The 23142-nt window shown below is 37.0% G+C and overlaps 1 protein-coding gene across 1 annotated transcript; it reads right to left on the reverse strand.

The window, feature by feature from the left end:
• Positions 1-95: 95 nt before the first annotated feature.
• On the reverse strand, positions 96-23099 carry SYCP2 (synaptonemal complex protein 2). Its single transcript, XM_018074039.2, has 47 exons — positions 22893-23099; positions 22267-22311; positions 21498-21638; positions 21134-21262; positions 20583-20687; positions 19994-20018; positions 19492-19577; positions 18895-18983; positions 18336-18370; positions 17611-17753; positions 17481-17533; positions 17246-17291; positions 16978-17073; positions 16568-16628; positions 15880-16028; positions 15534-15608; positions 14966-15121; positions 14128-14227; positions 13443-13561; positions 12590-12682; positions 12396-12456; positions 12236-12293; positions 11897-12033; positions 11489-11586; positions 10867-10985; positions 10609-10639; positions 10010-10074; positions 9846-9903; positions 9118-9173; positions 8671-8719; positions 8376-8550; positions 7927-8015; positions 7348-7527; positions 6849-7032; positions 6162-6412; positions 5866-6036; positions 5595-5762; positions 5102-5192; positions 4464-4616; positions 4025-4152; positions 3466-3560; positions 3285-3384; positions 2792-2850; positions 2384-2462; positions 1870-1926; positions 1474-1573; positions 96-279 (listed from the first exon to the last, which is right to left on the reverse strand). Exons 2-47 carry the CDS (start codon positions 22288-22290, stop codon positions 161-163), a joined length of 4656 nt encoding a protein of 1551 aa, XP_017929528.1. The 5' UTR covers positions 22291-22311; positions 22893-23099; the 3' UTR covers positions 96-160.
• Between the last annotated feature and the right edge of the window lie 43 nt (positions 23100-23142).

The following is a 23142-nucleotide window of genomic DNA, read 5'->3' on the forward strand; positions in this document are numbered from 1 at the left end:
AACTAAACTTGGCTTATAGTCCATGAAAGTAACAATCCATACTTCCATTGCTAATAAATGCTGTATAAAACACATTAAAATGATGTTGGAAAATAAAATAAAGATTATAAGGGTAACTTAGAGCAGCTGTTTAAATGCCAAACAGTGCCTGTGAGCTTTGTCACTGATGCAACTCAACCATGTTGGAGCTGTGCAGGGACAGCTTCACTCCTTCCCCTGCTCTCTGCTGTCCTTCCAGCACATCCTTCCAGCACAACCAGCCCAGCCTTTGCTCTGCTCCTGTGGAGACACAATTCCAGAGTCACACTCGATCCCACTGATCTCCTGATGACACTCTGCTTGCTGCTGGCAAGGCTGTGGGGATGTTTGGACACTGCCTGCACTCCCTGGGCCATGGACTGGGCTTGGGAACCAGGATGGCACCGTGGAAGGCAGGTGGGGCTCAGGGAGGCTCTCCTTGTGCAGCTCCTTCCCAATGGAAAAGGCAAACAGGCCTGCAGTGCCCAATTCCTGTCCCTAACTAAAAATAAGGCATTTGTATTATTTTTCCAATGTACCCTCATTGTAAGAGATAATTTGGACCTTCCAGTGCACTTTTAAAAACCTTGTACAATTCAGAGAAAACTCCTGTTTCATGCAGATGAAATTCAATTAGACCAGTGGAAAGGAAAGTTTACCAGCTCAGGAGGTCCATCTAGTGGAGAACACACTGAGTACAGGCCAAAAAACCCCCAAACCACACAAAACTGAGGCTCAGATGAGCAAAGCATTAGTACACTTACATAGGTGGGATGAGTGGACCCAATTATTTACTGGCAATTTCAGTATAATGATTTCCAGACACAACACAGCCTTGTGTTTTTAAAATTCTTACACAAAATATTTGTGCAGCAGCTTTATCTGACTGATGTGCCAATGCATATTATTGATTTGAAGCAAAACAGCAATGACATCATCGTGGGGAAAAAAAACCAGACAATATATACTTTTCTGGACTTAATACAACTATTTGCAACATAGTTCAAACACAAGTGTTTAGAGTGTTGTTTTCTCTCAGAAACTCCTGCTGAAGTCTAATACCACAAACAAGAGTGAGATCAAACCAGGTGACTCGATCCCTAAATAATTTCTGACTCCATTTGGGATCAGACAAAGTGGGTCTTCTGTACATACAGACCCAAACCAAAGATTCACAGTGAAATTCCATGTGACTTCTCTGGCAGTCATTTAAATAACCTATGCAAATTGTTAAAGACATATTTAAAAGTAGCACGTGCTAAAATAAAATTACATATTACTTTTTAGCAGATTCAGTAAAATAATCCCAAATCTCACAGATAAGTGGAGAAGTTTTGTCTGCAAAGATTTTAATATTATTAAGGAAAATATGGTTTCATTACACCAGTTTCCTTGAGTGTAAAAAAATTTAAAAAAATGTCAAATTTTCCATTATAAAAGAGTGTTTATATTCACCTTGAAGTTCAGGAAGGAATCTGAAAAATATCCCTTCAGAATTCAGTCTTTGATCGAAACAGGGTCTGCAATCCTCTGCGAACATTGCACAGCTCCTCTTCTTGCTGTGCAAAAAACATCACACTTATCACAGGCTTTTGAAAAGAGGAAGGGTTTATGTAACATGTTGTACTCCTGGTGCACAGAACATGCTGCTTTCAACAGATCAAATAGGATACTTTTCCACAGATTAAGACTCAGAACCAAACCAGGACATTCACATCTACCTGTGGCTTTTATCACCCGGGTAAGGTCTAAAGTGCAACATGTCAGTGATACTTGGATTTAAAATCTTAGTAATTTAGTGTTCAAACAGCAAAAAATAAATAAAAATGAGTGCAAGATGACTTCATTTACCATTTCTTTTAGAAGTTTCTCTTGGATTCCTTTTATGTCTTCTTTCATCAGATGCATCTGCAAAAAAGATCCTGAATGCATCTCTTCTGCTCATAACTGGTGGCACATTTTCAAGCAAACAATTACATCCCTAAATGTTTTATAACCAAGAGACAGAGATGCACATGCATCCACCTGCCTATGGAAAGGGATGTGTGTTTTAAATTTGTTCTTTCTGGGATGAAGAACATAAATATTCATAAGCAAAATAAACAAAGCCATGGAATCCAGAATAAATCTTGGTTAACTGCACACGTCTTCTAATGGGTGAAATCCTGGCCTAAAACAGTGAATATTGTTAAATTAGGGCATTTTATGAGAACTAAAACCTAAAAAAGTATCATCAATACAATGCTAAGGATAAAGTCTTTCTTCAGAAAAAAAAGTCAGTACTGGTATCTGTTGGTGCAATTGAAGAATTATTAAAACAAGAGAGAAACAAAAGCTCCTCATACAAAACAGAAGTTCCTCCTACCTCTGAAGTAAAAATACGTTCTTCATAGTCAACAGAATGGTAGATATTCTTTTCAAATGAAGCTTTAAGAACCTGAATTCTAAAGAAACAAAACACAGTTCAAACAGTTTTGCTAGGTATAAACTTCCCACACAAACCACAAACAGGTCCCATTATTTGTAATCTATTTGTACTTTAAAGTGTGGATAAATATCATCATTGCTGGAACAGTCCCTCAGGTGTGTGGAGAAATTTAGATGGAGAATCATTACATTTTTCCTGTAATGTAATATTTTAATCTAATTGTCTCATCTCATCTACCATCTCTATTTAATGGAAGAAACTGCACAAGGAATATCAGTTGGCCTGACTTGTACCTCAAATGAACAGCCCACAAACCTCATCCCAGAACTGACAGAGCCCACTAACCTCTGCTGCTCATTTTTCATGTAAGTACTCAAAGTACTTGTCTGTTTTTTCCAAAAGGTCTGGAAAGATAGAATATTAACAGATGCTGATCAATAGGAACTGATTTTCCAAGCCCAAACTGACCAATATCTCATATGAACAAACTAACTCACAACCACAGACTCAGCAGTTACACAGGATTTACACAGTCCCCACAGAAGCTGGAAAACCAGCCCAATAAAGTATTAGCAACAGTTTATCCTAGGAGGAAAAACATAGAGGAATTCATATAGTGAATATATATAGGAAAAACATGTAGTGACCAAGGAATTCTCAGAGCATTGGCCAATCCCAACACCTCAAATTCACTGTTTGACATTTCCCTCAACTTGAAGCAAAATGATAAAGGCTTTTAAAATCAAAATTAATAATCTAAAGTTAAAGATGACATGAACAATCTATGGATCTCATAGGAATTCACTTTTCCCCACGATCCAGCTGTTTAAATACAAACCGAGAATTCTTTTTCCATGTTTTTCAGGGACTGAGAATCCTTTTCAAAATTCTCCAGTTCCTCAACGAGAGTAAAATGAAATTTGTCCAGCTGCCTGATCCTACCAAAACAAACCAGGTTCCTTTCAGAAGGTATTCCTTGCATTTGAAGGATGTTTTAAAGTCCATCTGTCATTCCTGACCTGCATTCATGGAGCTGGTAACTCATGGTTGTCAAATGCTGATGGGCAGCTTTCAATGTCTGCTTATTAAAATGATCCATTTTCCGGGAGCGGTTCTGTGAGGGTGTTTGAACATGAAATTCAGATTATTTTCACTTCAGGGAAAAAACTGTAATATGGTTAGTACTCTAACTGCTTAATATCACATTTTTTAAAATGGTCCCCCTGTCCTTTTGGGAAAAGATTTCTCTTAGTGACATGTAAATACATTTGAGGTATGCTTTTGATGAAATTCTACCTAATATAAGTAAAGGTGCATTATTTGGAAAGTATACCCCTTCAAAATAGAGAAAGTACACATAGAATGAAAAATAAAACAGACATGGGAAAGAAAGTCATTGGAGAGTTTAGTACATAAAGGAATTGAAAGAGGCTTAAAAGGAAACATGAATTCTGTCATCTCCTGACATTCTGTGCACTTGGCTTAAAGGGACATGAAAACCCAACTCTGTGCTGGAAGCCAAGCTATCCCCCACATGCACATGTACCCCCAGCTGACACTGCACAGGAAGGGTCTTGCCTCAATCTTCTTGGTAAATTCTTTTTGGAGCTTCTGACATATGCTGAGAGTTGAACAACCAGGTTCCCAGAACTGCCCATCCAAAGCAGAGAGCTCATTGAGGGATCGAGTGGAGATGCTCTCAGACACTGCAGGGAGGTACAAAAGGATAACATCAAATTCAGGAGGAAAAAGCACCTACCCAGAGTGAGCACAGGGCCTAGGGCAGCTTCTGTTACATATCAATTCATTTCACCAGTGAGAGGCTGAAACCACTTTCTATTTTCATATACATTTTCTGTCTTTTATATGGCTACAATCTCTAAATATTCAGCATTTTTATTCCTTTTCTTTGACATGTACAATGCTTTTCCTGGGATATAACATTTCCTTGTTAAAGCTTCGTCACATTATTTTAAACTCTTGCACAACTGTATTCAACTGTCACTCCATGACCAACCTCTGTAAGCAGCAGCATCATTTGTTTTAAATAATTTTTTGGGTTTTAAACTGATTCTTCTCCTTCCAGTCTTTTCCTCCTCTTTGCTGGTCCGTGCCTCATCAGAGCTGCTCTCTGTGTCACTGTGGTATCTTCGTTTCAGGACAGTTGGGCCTTTAATCAACATGAGAACAAGGCTTAATTTTAGGTTTATTTAAAACAACGAGATGGGAGGATAAAGAGGATTTTATTCACCTGTTGGATCCAAACTCTTGGAATATGTGTCTTGGCTTTAAGATATGAGTGATATAAAACAAGATTTCTATGGAACACAGAACTCTGACTAATAAGCAAGTCTGGCATCATTTCCTGACAATACCATTATTCCCAGTTTTTTTCCCCAGTATCAGTGGGAATGCTTCTAACTGTTTCTTGGGAGCACAACTAATTCTTCACTGGAGCTGCATTTTGGAGCCTAATTTTCAGCTTTGTTTGGGGATAATTAAATGAGAGAAAATTAGAAAAGGGTTAAAAATAGAATAATACTGAAAATATATAAAATATAACAATTTGGCCATATTTTTATGCCAAATAAAATATTTTTCTTAACCTTTATTGAGACATACAGAAAGTATTTTGCTTTAATTAAATGTTTGTACCTGACTCATTTACAGGGTCATAAGGTTCTTCAGTTGAAGACTCTGCTTTACTCCCACTGGAAGCAGACAGTGGAGATGGTGGTTCACAACCCTAAAGAAAAGCCACTGATTTATTAGCTTCCAAATTACATCATTTTTAGAAGTCTCCATCAAAAATGCACATTTATGTGGTGAAAAATATATTTTTTTTGAAAGTCACTCCCTATCATTTTTTTAAATATGAATTATAACTGATCTTGTTGGGATACAATTCTTTCATTGTGCCCATATGATAAACAACAAATTGTATCCATATGATAAATCATAAAAATATGATATTTATCTCAAATATGAAAAAAATAACTCCTAGAATTTTCCAAGCAGGCCCCAAGTAGACATTATACAGTGTTTAATATTGAGAGAGATGCATTGCCCTTTAAGCTCCCCACTGTAAAGGAGGTGAAATGGGTAAGCTGGAGCTCACTTCTGCAGAGCAAAGAATGCATTAACTTACCTCTTTACTTTTAGTGACAGCTTTAGTGCTATCTTGTAGCTTTCCTTTAACAGAAAGTGTGTCTGAAAAGCAAAACTGGAAACTTGGATCTTCATTATTATTCCTTGTCTCTGCCACAGCTCCCTTTGCATGTTTTCCGCTGTCAGGTTTATATGTCGTTAAGCTGAGCTACAGAGTACCCAAAAACAATCATTATTGAGAGATGGCCCTTAAAAATCACCAGCTGGAAAGTAGATCAAACGGACAAAAAGCAAAGAATTTAGTAGCATACCTCTTCTTTGCTTTTGGTGACAGTTTTAGTGGTATCTTTTGGTTTTCCTTTAACAGGAATTGTGTCCGAAAAGCAACGCTGGAAACTTGACCCTTCGTTACTGTTACAGGTCTCCAGTCCAGCTCCCTTGGAATTTTTCCCACTGACAGTTTTATATGTTGTTAGGCTGAGCTACACATTAAGAAAAAAAAACCCAAAACCATTATTGAAGGGAGATGTAGAGAAGCACAAGCCAGCTGGCAGCTGAATGGAACAACTTCAGCTAAAAGGACTGAGAGAAATGTTACCATCCTTACCAAAGATGCTTCTGTCAACACTGGGGAGAAACTTTTCTTTCCAAAGGTTGACTTTGTAGCTGTTGCCTCAGGGGACTGATTGACACATATACTGTGAATATTCTTATTTTGGGGACAGAAATTATTGGGAGTGATTCCTTTCTCGGAATTTAACATCTCCCTGTTTTCTGGGGATGACTGCTGAAGACCAAGAGATCTTTCACTGGAAGTGTGCTCTGGAGTGACATTTCCTTCTGAGAGCCCTTCAGCACCTAGAAAACAATTCCTTCACTGTCAGCATGAGGAATGGAAGTTAAAAAAGGCAAGCCAAAGGTCCAAACTGCTCACTGTTCCAGCTCTAGGTGTCTCCAAGTCTCAGATGTGTGCAATTTTACTTCAAGTGCTGGCACAGGACTTGCCACACTTCCCTCTTTGCACTCTCCCACTGTTTCAGCAGTTACCAGATTCATTCCAACACTTACACATTGCTTTTCTAGGTTATGCTGGTGACAAATAACTGCACCAACCTATAAAATGTCAGTGCCACATTAACACACTTCCTTAAGTTATGTGGAACACCCTGAGTTGGGGGATCTCTCTTATGTTAAAAGCATGAAATAAATGTAAAATTGTACTGCTGAGCTAATCCTCAATTAACCTCCAACTTTTGACTCTGTATTGCTGGAAATTCCAAGTCCAAATACCTACATCTCATTGTCTCCAGAGATGCAGGACTCTCAGCTGAAGGCACCTCCATTTCCTTCTGTTCTGCAGGATTCTTGGATTTCTCAGGTGGTTTCTGCACACAGTTCTCTCCTCTCTTTGGCTCCACAGATAAAACCTGGGGTGCTTTTTGCTGCTTATAATCCTTGATTGCCCCATTCACAGGTTTCTATTACAACACAAATGTTACAGAAACATTTTTGCAAACATGGGGAAGTGTACACAAAAGGAGACAAAGAGCATGTTATCTCTAAGAACAAACAGAAGGAAAATTATTAGCAGGCCTTAAATCCATAAGGATATCAGGTGTTCTAATATCAATAAACATTGAATTTGTTCAACTGGACACATAAATTTCTATTAATTTCAATTTGCTCATGTTGGGCACTTAAAATTCAGGAGTACCAAGTACACAAACAGAGCAGAGTTAATTTTGAAAAATCTGGCAGAAGTGGATTTTTAATAATGCAGTGCAACTGTATACCTGCATTTTTGATTTCTCCTCCTTGGAGGTGCATGGTGGGATTTGCCCTTCACTCTCTGACTCAGAACTGGAAGGCTCTTTGTAATTTTTTGCTGCTGCTGCTCTTCGAGGTAGTTTCTTTCTGGAGGTTTGTTCTGTCATTTCAGCAGTTCTTGAGTTCTGCTTTTTACATTTGTTTACCTTTGGAAGAATAAAACCACCTTCAGTTTATAAGAATGATCAATAAACCAATATACAAGAAAAAAAGGTAGATTCTGGATTTCAAGTAATTAAACCAAGTTATTTCAAAAACAGCTAAAAAGTTTAACTTTACCAAAGCTCAGAGAGTTTAACCATCAGTCTACTAACAAAAGCATCAATGTATAATAGTCATTCTAACTCACAGTATTATGCCTGAAATACCAACTAAATGCTACGTAAAAAGAAAACAGTACCTGAAAAGAACACACAGTATTTAACAAATTATTTGGAAATAAGCATGAAGAAATGTCACATATTTATGAAAAGTTACTTTAAAACAGTTTCTGTGGGTAGTGAAAAGATTTTGAATACACATTACAATTCTAGGTGCAAACTTACATCTACCTTTTTCTTCTTTGCATTTTTGCCTTTAGGTTTCTCCATGTGGAAAGCAGGTTCAGGGGATTCATCTGGTGTTACAACATAGCCTGAAAAAATCAATATAATGCTCAAATGTTTGCCCTTAGGTTTAGCTGTAAATAACAAGCACTTTCATGCCCACAAACTTACTGACTCAGTAACTGCTTTCAGCCCACTGTTTTAAAAAGCCTTTTTTTTAGTTGACAAAAACTTCCACCTGTCCCATCCTCCAACCCTTTTCCACTTTAAAATACAGCCTTTATGTAAATCAACCTTTATAAATGATTAGAACTGATTTGCAAATTCCTTGGAAACAAGACAACAGAAACATGTGATATCTGCAACAGAGCACATGACACGCTGTGCAGTCAGTACCCAAGGACAAACTTCTTGCAGCACTCTTCAGAAATATGAAAAATGTTTCTTACTTTTGTCTGTGCTTATTGGTTTCCCTACTTTTTTATTTCTACTGTAACCAACTATCTGGGGTTTAGGTTTCCTCTTGGATTCCTGTAGCCAACTAATCTCTGTCTTGCTGTCATCCCCTCTGTTCTCTGTGTCTGAGTCACTAAAGAGGTGCTTCTTGTCTTGATTGTTTCTAGCCTACAAAACCCAAAACAGTTCTCAAGTTATTGATTTATTTTTATATACATTCTTCTTCCATAACTGGTATTTAAAGGCAGGCAGACAAGCTATACTGAGCCACAAAAATCTGAACCTTACTTGTTTTGTTCCTTTCACTTCAGTGCTGGATTTACTGACGACTGCATTCCTTAAGTAGAAAAATGAAAACCACCTTTAACGATACATTTAAAAATGTTTGCTGTAAAAGTTTCTGCTATTCAGGTGATATGTGGATTAAGGATTCAAACAAATGCACTTACTTTTGTTTTCACATTATTTTGGAAATACCTGTTCACCTTAAACCCTAAAGGATGGGCTTATTTCCCAAGGATCAGTGAGAACACACAGTAACAACACAGCCCTGGGCAGGCTGAACATGAACAAAAAAACCCCCCCTCTAATCAGGAGTTTCTATCCCTGTAGTATTCCCTGAGGAGAACTGTTCTCCCCATGGAACACATTCTCTGGAATTCTGTAACAGGATGCTGGAGAGTGCAGACAGTACTAGTGATAATCAGCAGACTAGGACACAACAGAACATCCTACCCTTTTTTGGTTGTCTCTGTATGAACACTCAGTTCAGTAACATGCAATTCTTGGACCTAAAAATAGAAATAAATAAAGAACAAACCAAGGTTTTCATTTGTTATACAATCTGAACAAAATTCAACAGCTAAAGGCTCCTTTTCCTCAGTTATTACACTAAGTAATTAATGGTCATTAATTTCCATCTTAGAATTCATTTAGCAGAGCTGATAGTTTAAAAGCAGCTGGAACTGAGCAAAGCTTTCAGTGTCTCAAACCAATCCCCCCACTTGCTTCACCACCTCCCCCAATTCAGAAGGCTCCTCTGAGCTTAAGAAGCAAAACTATCTTTTGTCGTCATCTGTTTTTATCATCACTAGATTCTCTTTTTACTCAAACATCTGCACAAAGATGTTCTTTAAATGGGGATTGGAAGGATGGCAATAACATTTTTGGGATAATAGATACAGAATATTTTAAAAGAATGATACCCCCATGCAAACTGTTTAATTCTTAATTCAGGAAAAACTTCATAACAGCTTGAAGTGGCCAGAACCTTAGGACAGTTATACATTTACACATTATATATTTGAGAGTGCTGGAGGTATTTACATGGCAAACTTCTTTCCCCACTTAGTTCACTGATATAATTTGAATGTTCAGATCTTAACTATCCTTTCAGCAAACAAAATTTGACTGATTTCCTTTATATTCTAATCATAAAACACAGGATTCAGTTATATTCTTACTCCAAGCTTTATTGTAGGCTCATCAAACCCACTGAGTTTAAAGTTGTAGACATCATCCCTGCAAACAGACACAGAGAGCAATTTTGTGGCTGAATTAACGAACATTTCCCAGAGTCAGGTGTGGGCAATCAGAAATTGTGCTTGAAAATGTTCTAACTACTTACATGATATGACCAGCAGCTATATTAAGAAAAGAAGTGGTTTTCAGGATTCTGTCCTGAACTTCTTCCTATACAGAAATGAAAAGTTGGCTCACATGGCAAATTTGGACTATGCATTCAGAAACCCTGTCATCTCAAAAAGCAAGTTCATCATGAAGATAATCATGTTGATTAGCAACAAAGGGGAGGAACTACATCTTTGTCTTTTAAGGATATCAACAAAACCTCAGAATTTTTTTGCCCCCCAAACATGATGACTCATTTCTGTGTCCTGGCTCTATCTACTTTAAGGATTCCATAATTTTATTTTTGATATTATTTTTATTCTAAATATTTAGCATTGACACATACAAAAGGCAGAGATTAAATATATAATATGCCAACAGAAATTAATTTGGGTTTCACTAGATGACAGTTGCCAGTAAAAACTACTGTTCCACATGGGTATTTTAAATTTATGCAGTCAATACAAAATTAACATCTACAGATGCTTAACATTCACTGGTGTTTGTGAAATGTCCCTTTACACCTACTGATTCCCACCATATTTGTACACACAGCTGCTATGAAAAGCAATTCTAACAAAAGCAATAATATGTTACCTTGGAGTTCCAGGATTTATTTAAATATGGCCTAAAAATAAACACACATTCTGTTAAATGCTAATTGGAATATATGCATGACAATACTGCCTGTATCAGTAAAAGCCTTCTCAAAGCCAGCAAACCTATTCATGTGTTTAAATACAACATCAGTTAAAAGATTCAAAGGATTAAAAGAGCTCAGCCCCTTTTAATCATGTCACCCATCACAGACCAAGCCCCAAGGAATCAGCCCAGCAGGGACAGTTCCCATCCTACCTGTTCAAACCCAAGGAGTCTCTTGCTTTGCTCTTCTCATCACTCTTGTCTTTGTACCTGTCACTGATTTTACTGATCAGTGATTTGGCTGCGTCTGAGATTTCTTTAGACTTTGGTTTCTATAAAAACAGTTGAAGACTTAATTTTGAATTCATCCAACAGAAGAACAAAGCTGTAAATAGAACTTCAGGTTCCTAAAAAAAACCCCTAAACTGCATTAAATGTCTTCTAGATGTAGTAAATCACATTTCCTTGCAAACCATTTCCCCCTGCACTGCCCAGAGTGTGCAAGGAAACATGAGTTTAGCAGTGTTTGCTTTTAAATAATGTGGGTTTGGGAACTGTAACATTCAAAAGTGAGCAAGGAAGTGCATGAGAAGCACAAGTCGGTGGTTATTTAAGAATAATTTTGACAAAGAAATTCAGAGTAAACTAATCTTAAACACGTCACTGAAAACAGCAAAAAGTGAAGGTGATATTATTTCTTCATTTGGTATTTGTGGAAAATCAATTAAAAGTAAGTTTGTGACTAAATGACAGTAAACCCACAAACTTTGGAACACTGAAAATTTGACAATTCTCTTAATTGCAAATCCAAGAAAGGAAGGTAAGAAATTCTCACAGGCTTTGATGGTTTTGGATTTGCAGGCTCTTTTCTGAGGAGAACTTCGGGTTCCTCTTCTGGAAGCTCAGAATGCAAAGCTGTGTCGGCCACTCTGGCTGAAAGAAAGGTTTCAGCATGTTTCAGCAGTAGTTTCAACATTTTTCCCTTCTGTACTTCCCTTCTGTTCCAAAGAATTAACACTCCAACTTGGTATGGTCTCTATTTCATTTTCTTGCTTCTCTTCTCTTTATTTACTTTGTTTATCTGGAGAGGTACTTCAAAGAGGGAATAAATAAATAAATGCCTTTTGTTTCACAGGTTTTTCACTAACAATAGAGAGGAAAACAGGAGAGAAAAGCACAGTTGCCAGGTGACAGTTTATCTGCTCTATTTTGTAGAGTAAAGTTAACCATGTGTGAACATAACCTGGATGGGATGGATGTGCCACTGCTGGATTTGGCTTTTGCTTGTCCCCAGTGGTCCCACTTTTCTCAGGAAGAGGGGATGTTCTTTTTTTCCATGTTTCAGTTTTAGCAAAAGAACTCTCCATAAGTCCAGGCAGCCTAAAGACAACACCACCTTACTGTCAGTGAATTGCAGAAAGGGACTTTTAATGACAATAAACACAGGTCATAAAATAGGAAAATAATGGAATCTTACACATATCAAAGGATTTTACATGGCAACATAATTTCAGTTCTGGTAATACTTGAAAATACTCCCTTCAAAGTGAGTGACAACAGTGAATTCTTTTCTAATACTTACAAGGGTTTGTTGCTTTTCCCAACTGGCTGAGAATCAGGAACGATATCAAACACTTCACCTATGAGACATTAACTTGGTGTCAATTATTATGGCCAAAGGAATGGACAAAATTAAAATGATATTAAAAGTAAGGATTATCAATGCTTGTAAAATTACTTGCCTAAAGTTTGCTCTTCTGTGGCCTCTTGTATAAATTTTAAAACTTCTTCAGCACATTTTTGCTACAGTGGAATAACACCCAAAAGGAAATATTAGCATAGGACCATCAGCAGTATAACCTCATAAACTTGTACTTTACCTAAGAAAACATGAAATTCCTTTTTGTTTTAGTTCATGGAAGTGCTGCTCCAGTACCTTTTCATGTGCTTTTGCCTCATTTCTGGTGTTTAACCTCCTGATCTGTTCTGTTTCAAAGAATTCATCATCCAGTGTCAATCTTTGCCATCCCTAAAAAGCACAGTAACACTGACAATTACAGTCCATAAAAGACAAAGAAGTAAAATTCTCCTAGAAATGGTCACTTGAAATATTCTAAACAAAACATTCTATAACTTAAAGCCTTCCTCTAAAGCATGGCTGTATCCAAAAATGCTTCAGAATCCCACAGTCTGGGGCTTGACCTGAATCTGACCAAGACAGACATTTAGAACCAGAAATAAAATCAAAGTGTTACTTTGTAGTCATTGTTCAACTGGAACAGAACCAAAAATAAAAACATACTTACACTGCAGTTCAGTGACACCTCTATAGTTTTTTGTGAAAGCAGTGAATGCCTGACCAAAAATGCACTAAAACCAATGCTATAAATGCCATAACCTGAGGCCATGCACATTTCACAGCTGCAGTTGAATGTATTCTATGTTTTATGAGTACTTCAATCCTGCAGAATCCATGTCAGACTCTGTGCATGCACCTTTCTCCTGTTACACACAAAGGAAGAACTCAGGGTCTAGTAAAAGCAGGTTAATTCTGGAGTTCAAACTGATGAGTGAATGCAAATTTTAGCTAATTAAGAGTTCATTCTGACTTTGGACATATCAAACCTGAAATCCAGAGGACAAGAAAACATTATGCAGTACAGAAAAACACAATATTTTCTACAAGACAGTTGCCGAGTCTAGCTCTTTAAAATATGAATTAGGAACAAATTAGAATAGAAATGAATGTTATTGTTAGTAAAAGACTTAGCTACAGATGACATGCATACTCCAGTAGAGTCCTGATAGGAAATCTTTGTTCTGGTCTCATTTGTTGCACTGCTGTCAGACCTCTTAGTGGAGCTGGTCATTTCCAGAGGCAATTTAAATCTCCCTTTAAAAGGAGTGGCTGGAACAAAGCAGAGACAGGTAGGAATTGCACCACTGCTTTCTTTACAATTACTGGGCTGTCTGGGACATCAGTAGGAAGAGTTTTTGCCCATGATCACACCAAAAGTTGGTCAGTATTGATAACAATCCATTACAGCCCCTTAATATTTCTCTTGATTTCAACTCTGTTATGTGGAGATTAAGAGCCCACAGACTGTGGGTGTCCAGAGGCAAAGCAAAGCTTTTACAGGCTGGCTCCAGCAGAAAATAGTTGGTCACTCTTTACAGATTTCCCAGTCAGCTATTTTTGCTGAACAGCTGCCTGAGAGCTGCAGGACAAATGGCAGGGGCCCCCAGTTACAGGGAACCCCTGGGCAGCCACTGTCCCACAGCACATCTCTGCACCAGGACAAGTGGCCTCCTTCAAAAATTTTGAGTTTAAAAATGGCAAGTTTAAAGCATCTGCTCAGGAGATTCTACAAAGTCTCCTTTTCATTTCCAGCTCTGCCAGGGAGCACAGTTCATGCTTGTGTTTCAAAGACAACTTAGAGTATATTTTTACCCTGGAGGCACTTGTAAACTCACATGTGCTGACAAAGGTCAGTGGGCTCCTTGTGGAAGTTCTTGTCGTTCCAGGAACAATCACAGAGGCTTCAGACATTTTCCTTGTCCGAGAGGGAGTGATCTGGAGGAACAGAAAGAACTTGACCATGATACACTGATTTAGGGATGACAGCACAAGACTTTAGAAAATCTTTTTCCAAGAGCATCTTGACACTTTCCATTCCTGGAATGGCAGTTGCTGTTGCTGCAGATATCAATGTCATGGCATTTTTAGGCAGTTCCCTTTTTGAAGAAAGTTCCCTGAAACACCTGAATGGTATAATGCTTAAACTGAACATTTTCAAACTGAGGTCACTGACTGTTGTTTCCTAAATTAATTCAATGAAATCCTGTCCCTTGTTCACAGGGAGGTTCCCTGGAGACTCCACAAAGGTGTCACTGAAGCTCCAAACCAAAGAGGAACAGGTTTGCTGAAGCACTGCTGGCAAGGCACACCCTGTCACACCAGGAGGACACTGTGCCATCTTTTCCCTTTCCCAGGATTCTCCAGAGGCCATCCTTGACTTCTGCAAACCAGGAGATCCGAGCACATCTTGAAAACATTTCTCTTTAGAGCATAATGGTCTAAAGAACATTAACAATTCCTTTTTACTTTGGTCACATTATTAAGAGTTCCAGAGTACCAATGAGAAAGTTTTTTGCAAAAGGATTTTTACAGCTATGTCAAGTCCCAAGCAAACCTTAAATTAACTATATTTCAAATGTCAAATAAGAAGAGGTTTATGTTATTAAATGTTATAAATATTTAAATTGACTTGTATTTCTTCTCTACGCCTTTTATTTTCACAATCCTACTCACCTTGGAGGAATCCCCTCTGCATTTTTCTTGACTGTTACTTTTATTCTGAGTCCTCAAACTTTCAGGAAGTTGCTGAGATTTCTTCTTACTGAGTTTCTCCTCCTGTTCAGATTTTTCTTTCAAACCTGGTGACAACTGGCTTTCTGGTACCATAACCTATATAATATTTTCATTTTACTTAATTGCATACAATATTTGGATTTTATGTTTTATATTTACACAAACACACAGAGCAACTTCTTTACCTTAAATAACATACTCCTCATTTTGACAAACTTCAGAGGTTACAGACTTTTAGTTTGAAAAGCCTCCACCCTAATTGCTGTTTTCTCTAATAAAGATGGGTTATTGAGTCACAATTCACATAAAAGAATATATTTGTCTGGTTTATTCTTTGATTGGGATAATAATATCTCCCCAAAAATACAATATATACACACTAGCCATCACTTGTTGGCTTTAGACTTATCTATACTTCGAGATATAGTCAAAGTCCTTGTTTCTACCATGACAGATTGTAAATTAGCAAATAATCAGACTAAATATACAAACCCAAGAAATAAAATACCTGTGATCCACTTTCATCAAAGAGGACATGGACAGCTGTTTTGGCAACTGAGGCACTTTGCTTCTTACTCCCATCCTACAAAGGGAGGAACCACCCACGTCAAAACAGACACTTCGCTCTTGGGTTAAACAAGGAACAGAAAATATTGAAGTGAAAGATGATAAGTGTCTGAAAGCAGATTATAGAGGCAAAGAGATGCTATAAAGCAGTTCCATTCCTCAGGAATTCCTCAGTCAGACTTCAGGACAAAGTAGTTGTTAGAAGGAGGAGAGTGTGGCTTTAAGTGCATTAAGCACATTTATTTTGAATTAATTAAAAACTATTCAAAAAGGTGTTTCAATCATACCTTACATTTACTAAATCCATAAATCTTTCTGGTTACGTCTTTGATTTCCAAGATGGAATTAAAATACAAAGAAAATTTCTCTCCTTCCAGATTACCCACATTCATTGGGCTTTTCAGATCTATTGTCAATAATTTCTTTGAGTCTTTTTCTGGACAAAAACAAAATATGAAAAGTTCCTTTATTACAATGTAACAACATCTCATATAATGTTTGTAAACACATGACACTTATTCTTCAGTACAGCTACTAAGATATATATTTTAATTCACTCTACAATAAATTTTATTAGTGAAACAATTCAAGATTCCATCTTTTAGGAATAATTATTCTTTATATTATTCCACAGAATTTTCTTTGAGGGTTATTTACTATAGCTGCAGACCAATTATAGGTATTTACTATTCTAATTAGTTTAAAGGAATATTAGTTCCTGTCATTGTCTTTTGCCTTATTTTGTATTGAAATGACTAGAAGACATTATTTTTAAATTATTTTCATAAAATCACACCTGCATATCCAAAATGCAGATGTGACTGCAATGCAATTTTATCTTAGATAAAACCAGTTTCTACATTATTTTAAATGAGAATTTTGCTTTGCTGAGAACTGAGCCAGTAATTCAGGATTAATTGCTTTGAAAATCCAAGTTAGCATGTACCAAAAGGTCCCATTTTTGAGTGCAAATACCTTCAAGGCTGTACATGTTCACCTCTTCTTCTGGTATGATCACTGTTTCCCACTGCTGACCCTTACATGAAAAATACATTTTTAAAGATAGAAAATTCTGATATTACAACTAAATGAAATGCAGTGATCAGAAAGTCATTCAGTGAGGACAAATTTTCAGCTTTTTAAATCTCTGTTAGGAAGAGTGACATGGAACAAATGCTTCACCACTGCATATGTTAAACTATTTCCAAACAGCATTAGAAAATCATTACTTTGAAATTCTTTGATCTAAATATGTACAGCAAATCTGGATTTTTTCCCCCCTCCACACTGGAATAAGTTCAACATGTTGATGTGGGGAAACAAATCTGATACACTTGAAAGAATCTGGATCTACTGCCTCAGTCTGAGAGACAAAAACCACTTACTGCATCATCTGCTGCCACATAGAAAGAGATACTTTTGCTACCAATGTTGAAATCAATCCAGAATTCCTCCAGATTTTCATCCAGTGGGAACTGGAGCTAAAAGAAAAAGATAAAATAATAAGAGCAGAGAGCCCTGATTTACACCAGCTTACAAGTTTTGTGTTGGTCTCACAAGCTTTCAGTACATGCCTGTCTGAATCCTTCTGAAAAAATATAATTTTCTTACCTTATCCCTATTTTTTATTAACTAGAAGGCAGAGGAACTTACCTCATATTTATCAAGAGCTGCTGATAAACACGGATATGTAAAAACCCTGTAAGAAAAGGATATTTTTTTCAAGTATTCTACAATGCTGTAAACAAACTTTGCATATGTGAACGTAGCAACAGGGTTGTGTTTTCACAAACTTCTGTGCTTTAGAGACTAAGAGATCCCAGCAATCAAAAATCACTTTTTCCCCGAGAAAGAAGCTTTATTAGCTCTAAAAAAACCCCAGTTTTACCTTCTTTTGTCTCCAAGCATGCCATTCACCTGGTTAAGAAACTTCCTGCAATCCTATAAAACACGGAAATTTCTTAAAGAATTGTAAAATGGAAGTTTACCCCCCCGGGGATATTTTTCATATGACTTACTGTTTCAAACTCAGAATCTTTAATTCCTTTAAATGCATTGGACACAAACTCCATGGAAAACCACTGGGAGGCCAGTTCTGCTCTTTGCTTCTCTGAGATCATTCTGCACAAAGCTTCTGTGATGGCCACTTGCATGTCATAGTCTGCAGGAAAAGGAGATTTAAGGACACTACTGAGGTGAAAAAATATTATGAGGAAAGTGGTATAAGCAGCACTGAACATTTCATATTCTAAATCCTATTATATCCAAATATGTAACCCCCAAAGCTTACATATCCCCCAGTGGATAAAAAAGTACAGGAATAATGATGACCAAACTTATTTTTGCAAAGGAAATTTCAACCACACCTTGCAGGACTGTCAGAGCCCCACGGGGGGTGTACAAGCCAAGGAAAGATGTTTTCAGCTTTCCCCTGTCTGACCTGGGAAATTGTTGCTACCAAAAGGATCCTTAGAGAAGTTACACTACTCAAAGCTTGACTTCCTCATCATCTTTTGCTATTTTAAACCTTAGATTCTAGAGAAGAAGTGAACCCTTCAGTGAGTTACCCATGCACTGAACACACTGAAACATTCCAGCTTGCAGACTGTTTTCAGGCAGTATTTGTATTTTTCAGATGGCTCAATCACCACATTCTGCAGCTTCTGAATGTCTTCTCTGGTTTTTTAAAAGCTCTGCATCTGATTTTTAGGAACCCTAATACTAAATTAAGTCCCATGCTCACCTCCAGCATCCAAAATCCTCCTCCCCATTTCGCTCCTGCCAAACAAAGTAATGTTTCATGAGAAGATGAGAGCAACACAGAGCACAGAAAGCTTTGATTATAAATTTTCAATGTATGAGAGAAAACTCTGATTCCACCAGCCTGTAAGACTTAAAAAGGAGTAAGTCTGAGGATGTGGAAGGACTACTGGGGAAAATCACCTTATATATACAATTTTTATTCTGTTTGTTTTTTGAAGTGCTGCAAACCAATCTCCCAGCCTGTCTTTCAGGGACTGATTCCCTGTGCTTTACACACATTCTTATAAGAAAGAGTTTAATTGCTTTATGAACACTGGGATGAGAAAAAGCCTGACCCAGACTGGAAAAGAAGAAAATTCATGGAGAATAACCCATGACAATACCTGCCCACAGCCACTATCTTGGACAACTCCATAGCAAATGCAACTCAAATTAAACAGGGACCAATCTGCACAAACTATAAACAGGCTCAGTAAAAAGTGCCCTCCCAGCTCTGCAAATGATGTAATGATATAAAAATTATACTGAAGATTATTTACATGACCAGTAACATCTCCTTTGTAGAAAATAACTTTTTCTTGGCCTCTCGGGGTATGTTGTCAAGCATTAAATTCAGTTTTCTTACTACCTAAGAAGAGGGAAAAAAAGGGAGTAAGAGGAAATATAAAGTAAGTTTGTTATTCTTATTTTGGGCCACTGTAATATATTTGAGAACACTGAAGAAAGTAAAATGCAAAATGCTTAAATAACAATGAGTTCTATCTGACATGAAAGGGTATTTATCTTAATATAACTACCTCAATTTCAGTAAATCACATTAGTTTTAATGTGAACATTAGTTCTTAAAGGGTTATGTTTCTTATCTGCAGGTTTAAATATAGAAAAAAAATCTTTCTAAGCTGGAGTTCTGTCTGCAGTTGATTGCTGAGCTAAAATGTCCCTTAAATTAGCATTAAAAAGCCTTTCCTTTGGGGATGCAGCCTTGACAGAAGACTTTTTTGTGACTTTCCCTTTATCTTTAGATGGAAAAAAACTCCTGACTGTTTTTGTAGCATCTGTACAGTTAAATAACTCTCTTCACAAAGTCTGTTAACACAGTGACCAGAAAACTGTTGCTTAGAAAGAAGAATGTTTACCTCCTGCTGAACATAAATACTAATTCTCACATCAGTGATGAGGGAACATGTTCTCAGAACAAAGTTTTCCAGTATTTGCATTTTACCTAACAAACAGGAAAAGAATAAATTAGAGAGTTGAAAAGAATAAATTAGAAAGTTGCCCCTTCATATACATCTGAGACAAGATTCATTTTCACTTGGAAATAAAATACTGTATGTCTTTCTTTCCACACAGGATTACTAATATTTGAGGATAAGTATCTTAAGCATCATGCTTAAATGTAAGATAGAATATTCAATTTATAGTAAATGTGGCTCAGGTTATCAGCTGAAACATTTAGATCTGGTGCTATATTTGTATTAGATCAAGAAACTGGTACCCCCCTCGTTGCACATCTTCTCCTCATAAACACTTGCCTAAAGCTGCCTCCATGAGTACAAATGATTTTAACACTGATAAAGTGTCCTGAAAGAGACATTTTAAACCTTCACATGTAGTGCACATGTTTTTTAAGCTCACCTTCAGGTCTGCTCTCACACACAGCCTGCAGTGAGAAACAAAACAAGACATCATTTTGATACAGCAAATATTACAGCAGAAAAATCAGGCAAAATGTACCTGAAGGAAGTAATCAGAAAGCATTTAGGACTTCGAAATTATTTCATCCTTAACAAAGAATATAAGAAATGATTTCTACTACCACGTGTGGTTTTCTGGAATTTTATTTCAGTTAAATTTACTGAAATTATTTCACCAAGGACAAAAACTTTTATGAAAAGAAGCAACTCATGGATCTTATAAACTTGGGGCCCTGGATTAGCAAACTGATAATTTATGTAATCAAAATTTGATCAAGAGGAAATTTTATTTTGTTCATTGAACACTTAATGTTGTGGATTTTTTAGAAGTTATTTCATGATGCCAACCATGAACAGCAAACAAGTATAAATACAGCAAACTGTTTATCCCCAGAGACTTATAGTCTATTTCAAAAATCACTATAACATGAACTTTAGAGAGATACTAAATAGAAACACACTTGAAAGTTCTTTTGTTGCTAAACTAGTAACAACTATCATGACAAATTTTATTATCAATATATTTTTACCAGTAACACATTGAAGAAATCTTCAGCCAGACTTGTAAGCATTTCATTCCTTTCATTTCCTCTGAGGATCAAAATTCCTTTTAACTTTTCAAACCAATTGACCATGTAAAGGAAAAATAAAAGTGAAACTATTTTAATAACCTGGAAAAGGACAATAGTTTGTATTATATTTCAGGAAAACTACACAAAGATTAAAACAACAAGAGCATTACCAGTCTGCTGAGCATATGTCAGCCTCAGACTTCAAAGCAGTCCAGCAAACTCATATAAAAATATGTAATGTTGTTGTAATTGCTGTAAGCATATCTAAATTAATTCTATATTGCATAATTTGCAAAACCTTCACTGTGATAGAGCAGCATCTTTATAAGGGGTCACTTGACAAAGAACATTCAAATGTTTGTTGCAAAGTTATGGGAAATTCTTAATTCTGAAACAACCAAGGACCAAATCAAACACTGAGCAGGTCAGCACAGGAGCATCACTTATGCACTTGGTTAATTTTGATGTATTTCTTGAGAAGTTCATATATGTTTTCTGGTTTTACTTATCCTTCCAACAAGCCCGTATTTCATCAGTGCTGGGAGCCCATCCTCTCCTGCTATGCTGATTTTTTCCCCACATTTCTGGATGACATTTAGTAAAGTAGAAACGCTTTTCACTTCTTGTTTGTCAAGTTCCTGAAATCGAAATTACAACAGAAGCTTTAATGGACAGTTCCAGAAGAACTAGATAATTAAGCAGATGCCTTTTTTGTTCTCGAAAGCCACCTTAATTGCAGCTTGAAGGAGAAATTTCATTCTTAAACTTTATTTCAGGCTTTCAAATCAACTGCTGGTATAAACCAAGGCAAAGGAAATATTTCAGAGTGTTGCAATGCCAGTGCAGATGACTGGGGTGCAATGGTTACATTACCCGACACAGAAGCTTGTCTAATTTGTTCACAAACTGTTTGCTGCTTTTGTAAGAGACATTTTCAGAGTCTTCTGTGGCCAGAAATTTCTCTAGTAATTGGGAATCTTTTTTTCTTGTAGCTTCATCAATTAACTTTTCCAGCTGTCAACAATAAAACAAAGCAGCTGTATTACTGTGTGCTTAGCAATGATACAGGTTTAACAAGATTTCATGCAGGTTTTCTGCATTCACCTGCTCCATTCAAAGCAAATATCCTGAATCACAAAATAATTAAATGTAAAACCCAAAGAACAGAACATCATATCTAATACATTAATCGTGCAAATACTTGTACACTGGGAGTTTAATTATTTCCCAGTTTTCCTCAACTGGCTTTTCTTTCCTGCTATTACAACTAAATTCCTACATAAGTGTTCATTGCCTTAATGGCCCTTCCTTAGTACATTTAACATTTTACTTTACCAAGTAACTTCAACTATTTTGCCCCTCTATTCTTCCTAAATCAATTATACCCAGGTGTCAGCATTTTGCTCTTAAGTATCACCTCATTGATTCATCTATGTCAAATGCACATGATTTATTTTTATCAATAACAATCTCCAGTTCCTCTTGCTTTCCACCCACCTATTTCACACTAATCTATGGCAAAGGAAAGTTTCTTCCTACCCCACTGCACTGCAGATTTGACTTGCAATTGAGTACCTGAAGGAGTGCTTTAAGCCAGTAATTAAACCAATCAATACTTGTGTTCTGGTCCATCAGCACATACCTGCATCTCACTCCTGGCTGTCATTTTTGCAATTCACCAACTCAGCTGTGTAACAACAAACAATCATCACTTAGGCTTCAAACAGGTTTCACAAACACATCAGTAATGCATTACAAAACACATTACAAATTCCAAAGTTTGTCACTAGGGTAAATGCTATATAAATGCTATTTAAGAATTTAAACTAACTGGGGATATAAGAAACAGCAGAACTCCATAAGGGCCCTGCTATAAAATGCCAGATTAAATAATTTAACAAAAATATGGTAAATGACACAGCAAAAAAGCCTTCTGAATTATACACTCAGTGATGGGCTCCAAGGTGACCGTCACCAGCAAAAGGTCTCAGTAAGTTTTATGAAAACAAGTGTCTAAGTATTCAACAGCAAAGTATTTTCTGTAACATCTAAAAAAACCAACAAACTTGTTCATGCTTTGTACGAATTAATCTACACCAACCAATCCGTGGACAGTCAACAATGGGCAGTTTTAGTCTCCCCATCCCAGAAATCGCACAGACAAAGGGAAACAGTTACTAAAGACAGGGAATGACTTCTGCAGAGCAGCAGCTGCGAGCACAGGCTAACCTTTTATGTACTGCTAAGCAACACAGAAACAACACATACAGGGAGATTTTAAATTCCTTTTTCCAACAAAAGATAAAACACGAGCCTCCGCTGAGGCCTGTGCTGGCACCTCACAGCTCTCGAGTCTTCGGGCGGGTCAGACAGGGCAGAGGATGAAACAGAACCCTCTTCTCCACAGAGAAGACCTCGACCCCCAAAACACGCGTATCCGCTGGAACATCCCTCAGGAGTCCGGAATGTCCCTCAGGAGTTCCGGCACTGCGAGCGCACAGCCCCAGCACCCTCACTC

The sequence above is a fragment of the Manacus vitellinus genome, unplaced genomic scaffold, assembly GCF_001715985.3.
Source record: "Manacus vitellinus isolate BGI_N305 unplaced genomic scaffold, ASM171598v3 scaffold_26_pilon, whole genome shotgun sequence".
Taxonomy (NCBI): domain Eukaryota; kingdom Metazoa; phylum Chordata; class Aves; order Passeriformes; family Pipridae; genus Manacus; species Manacus vitellinus.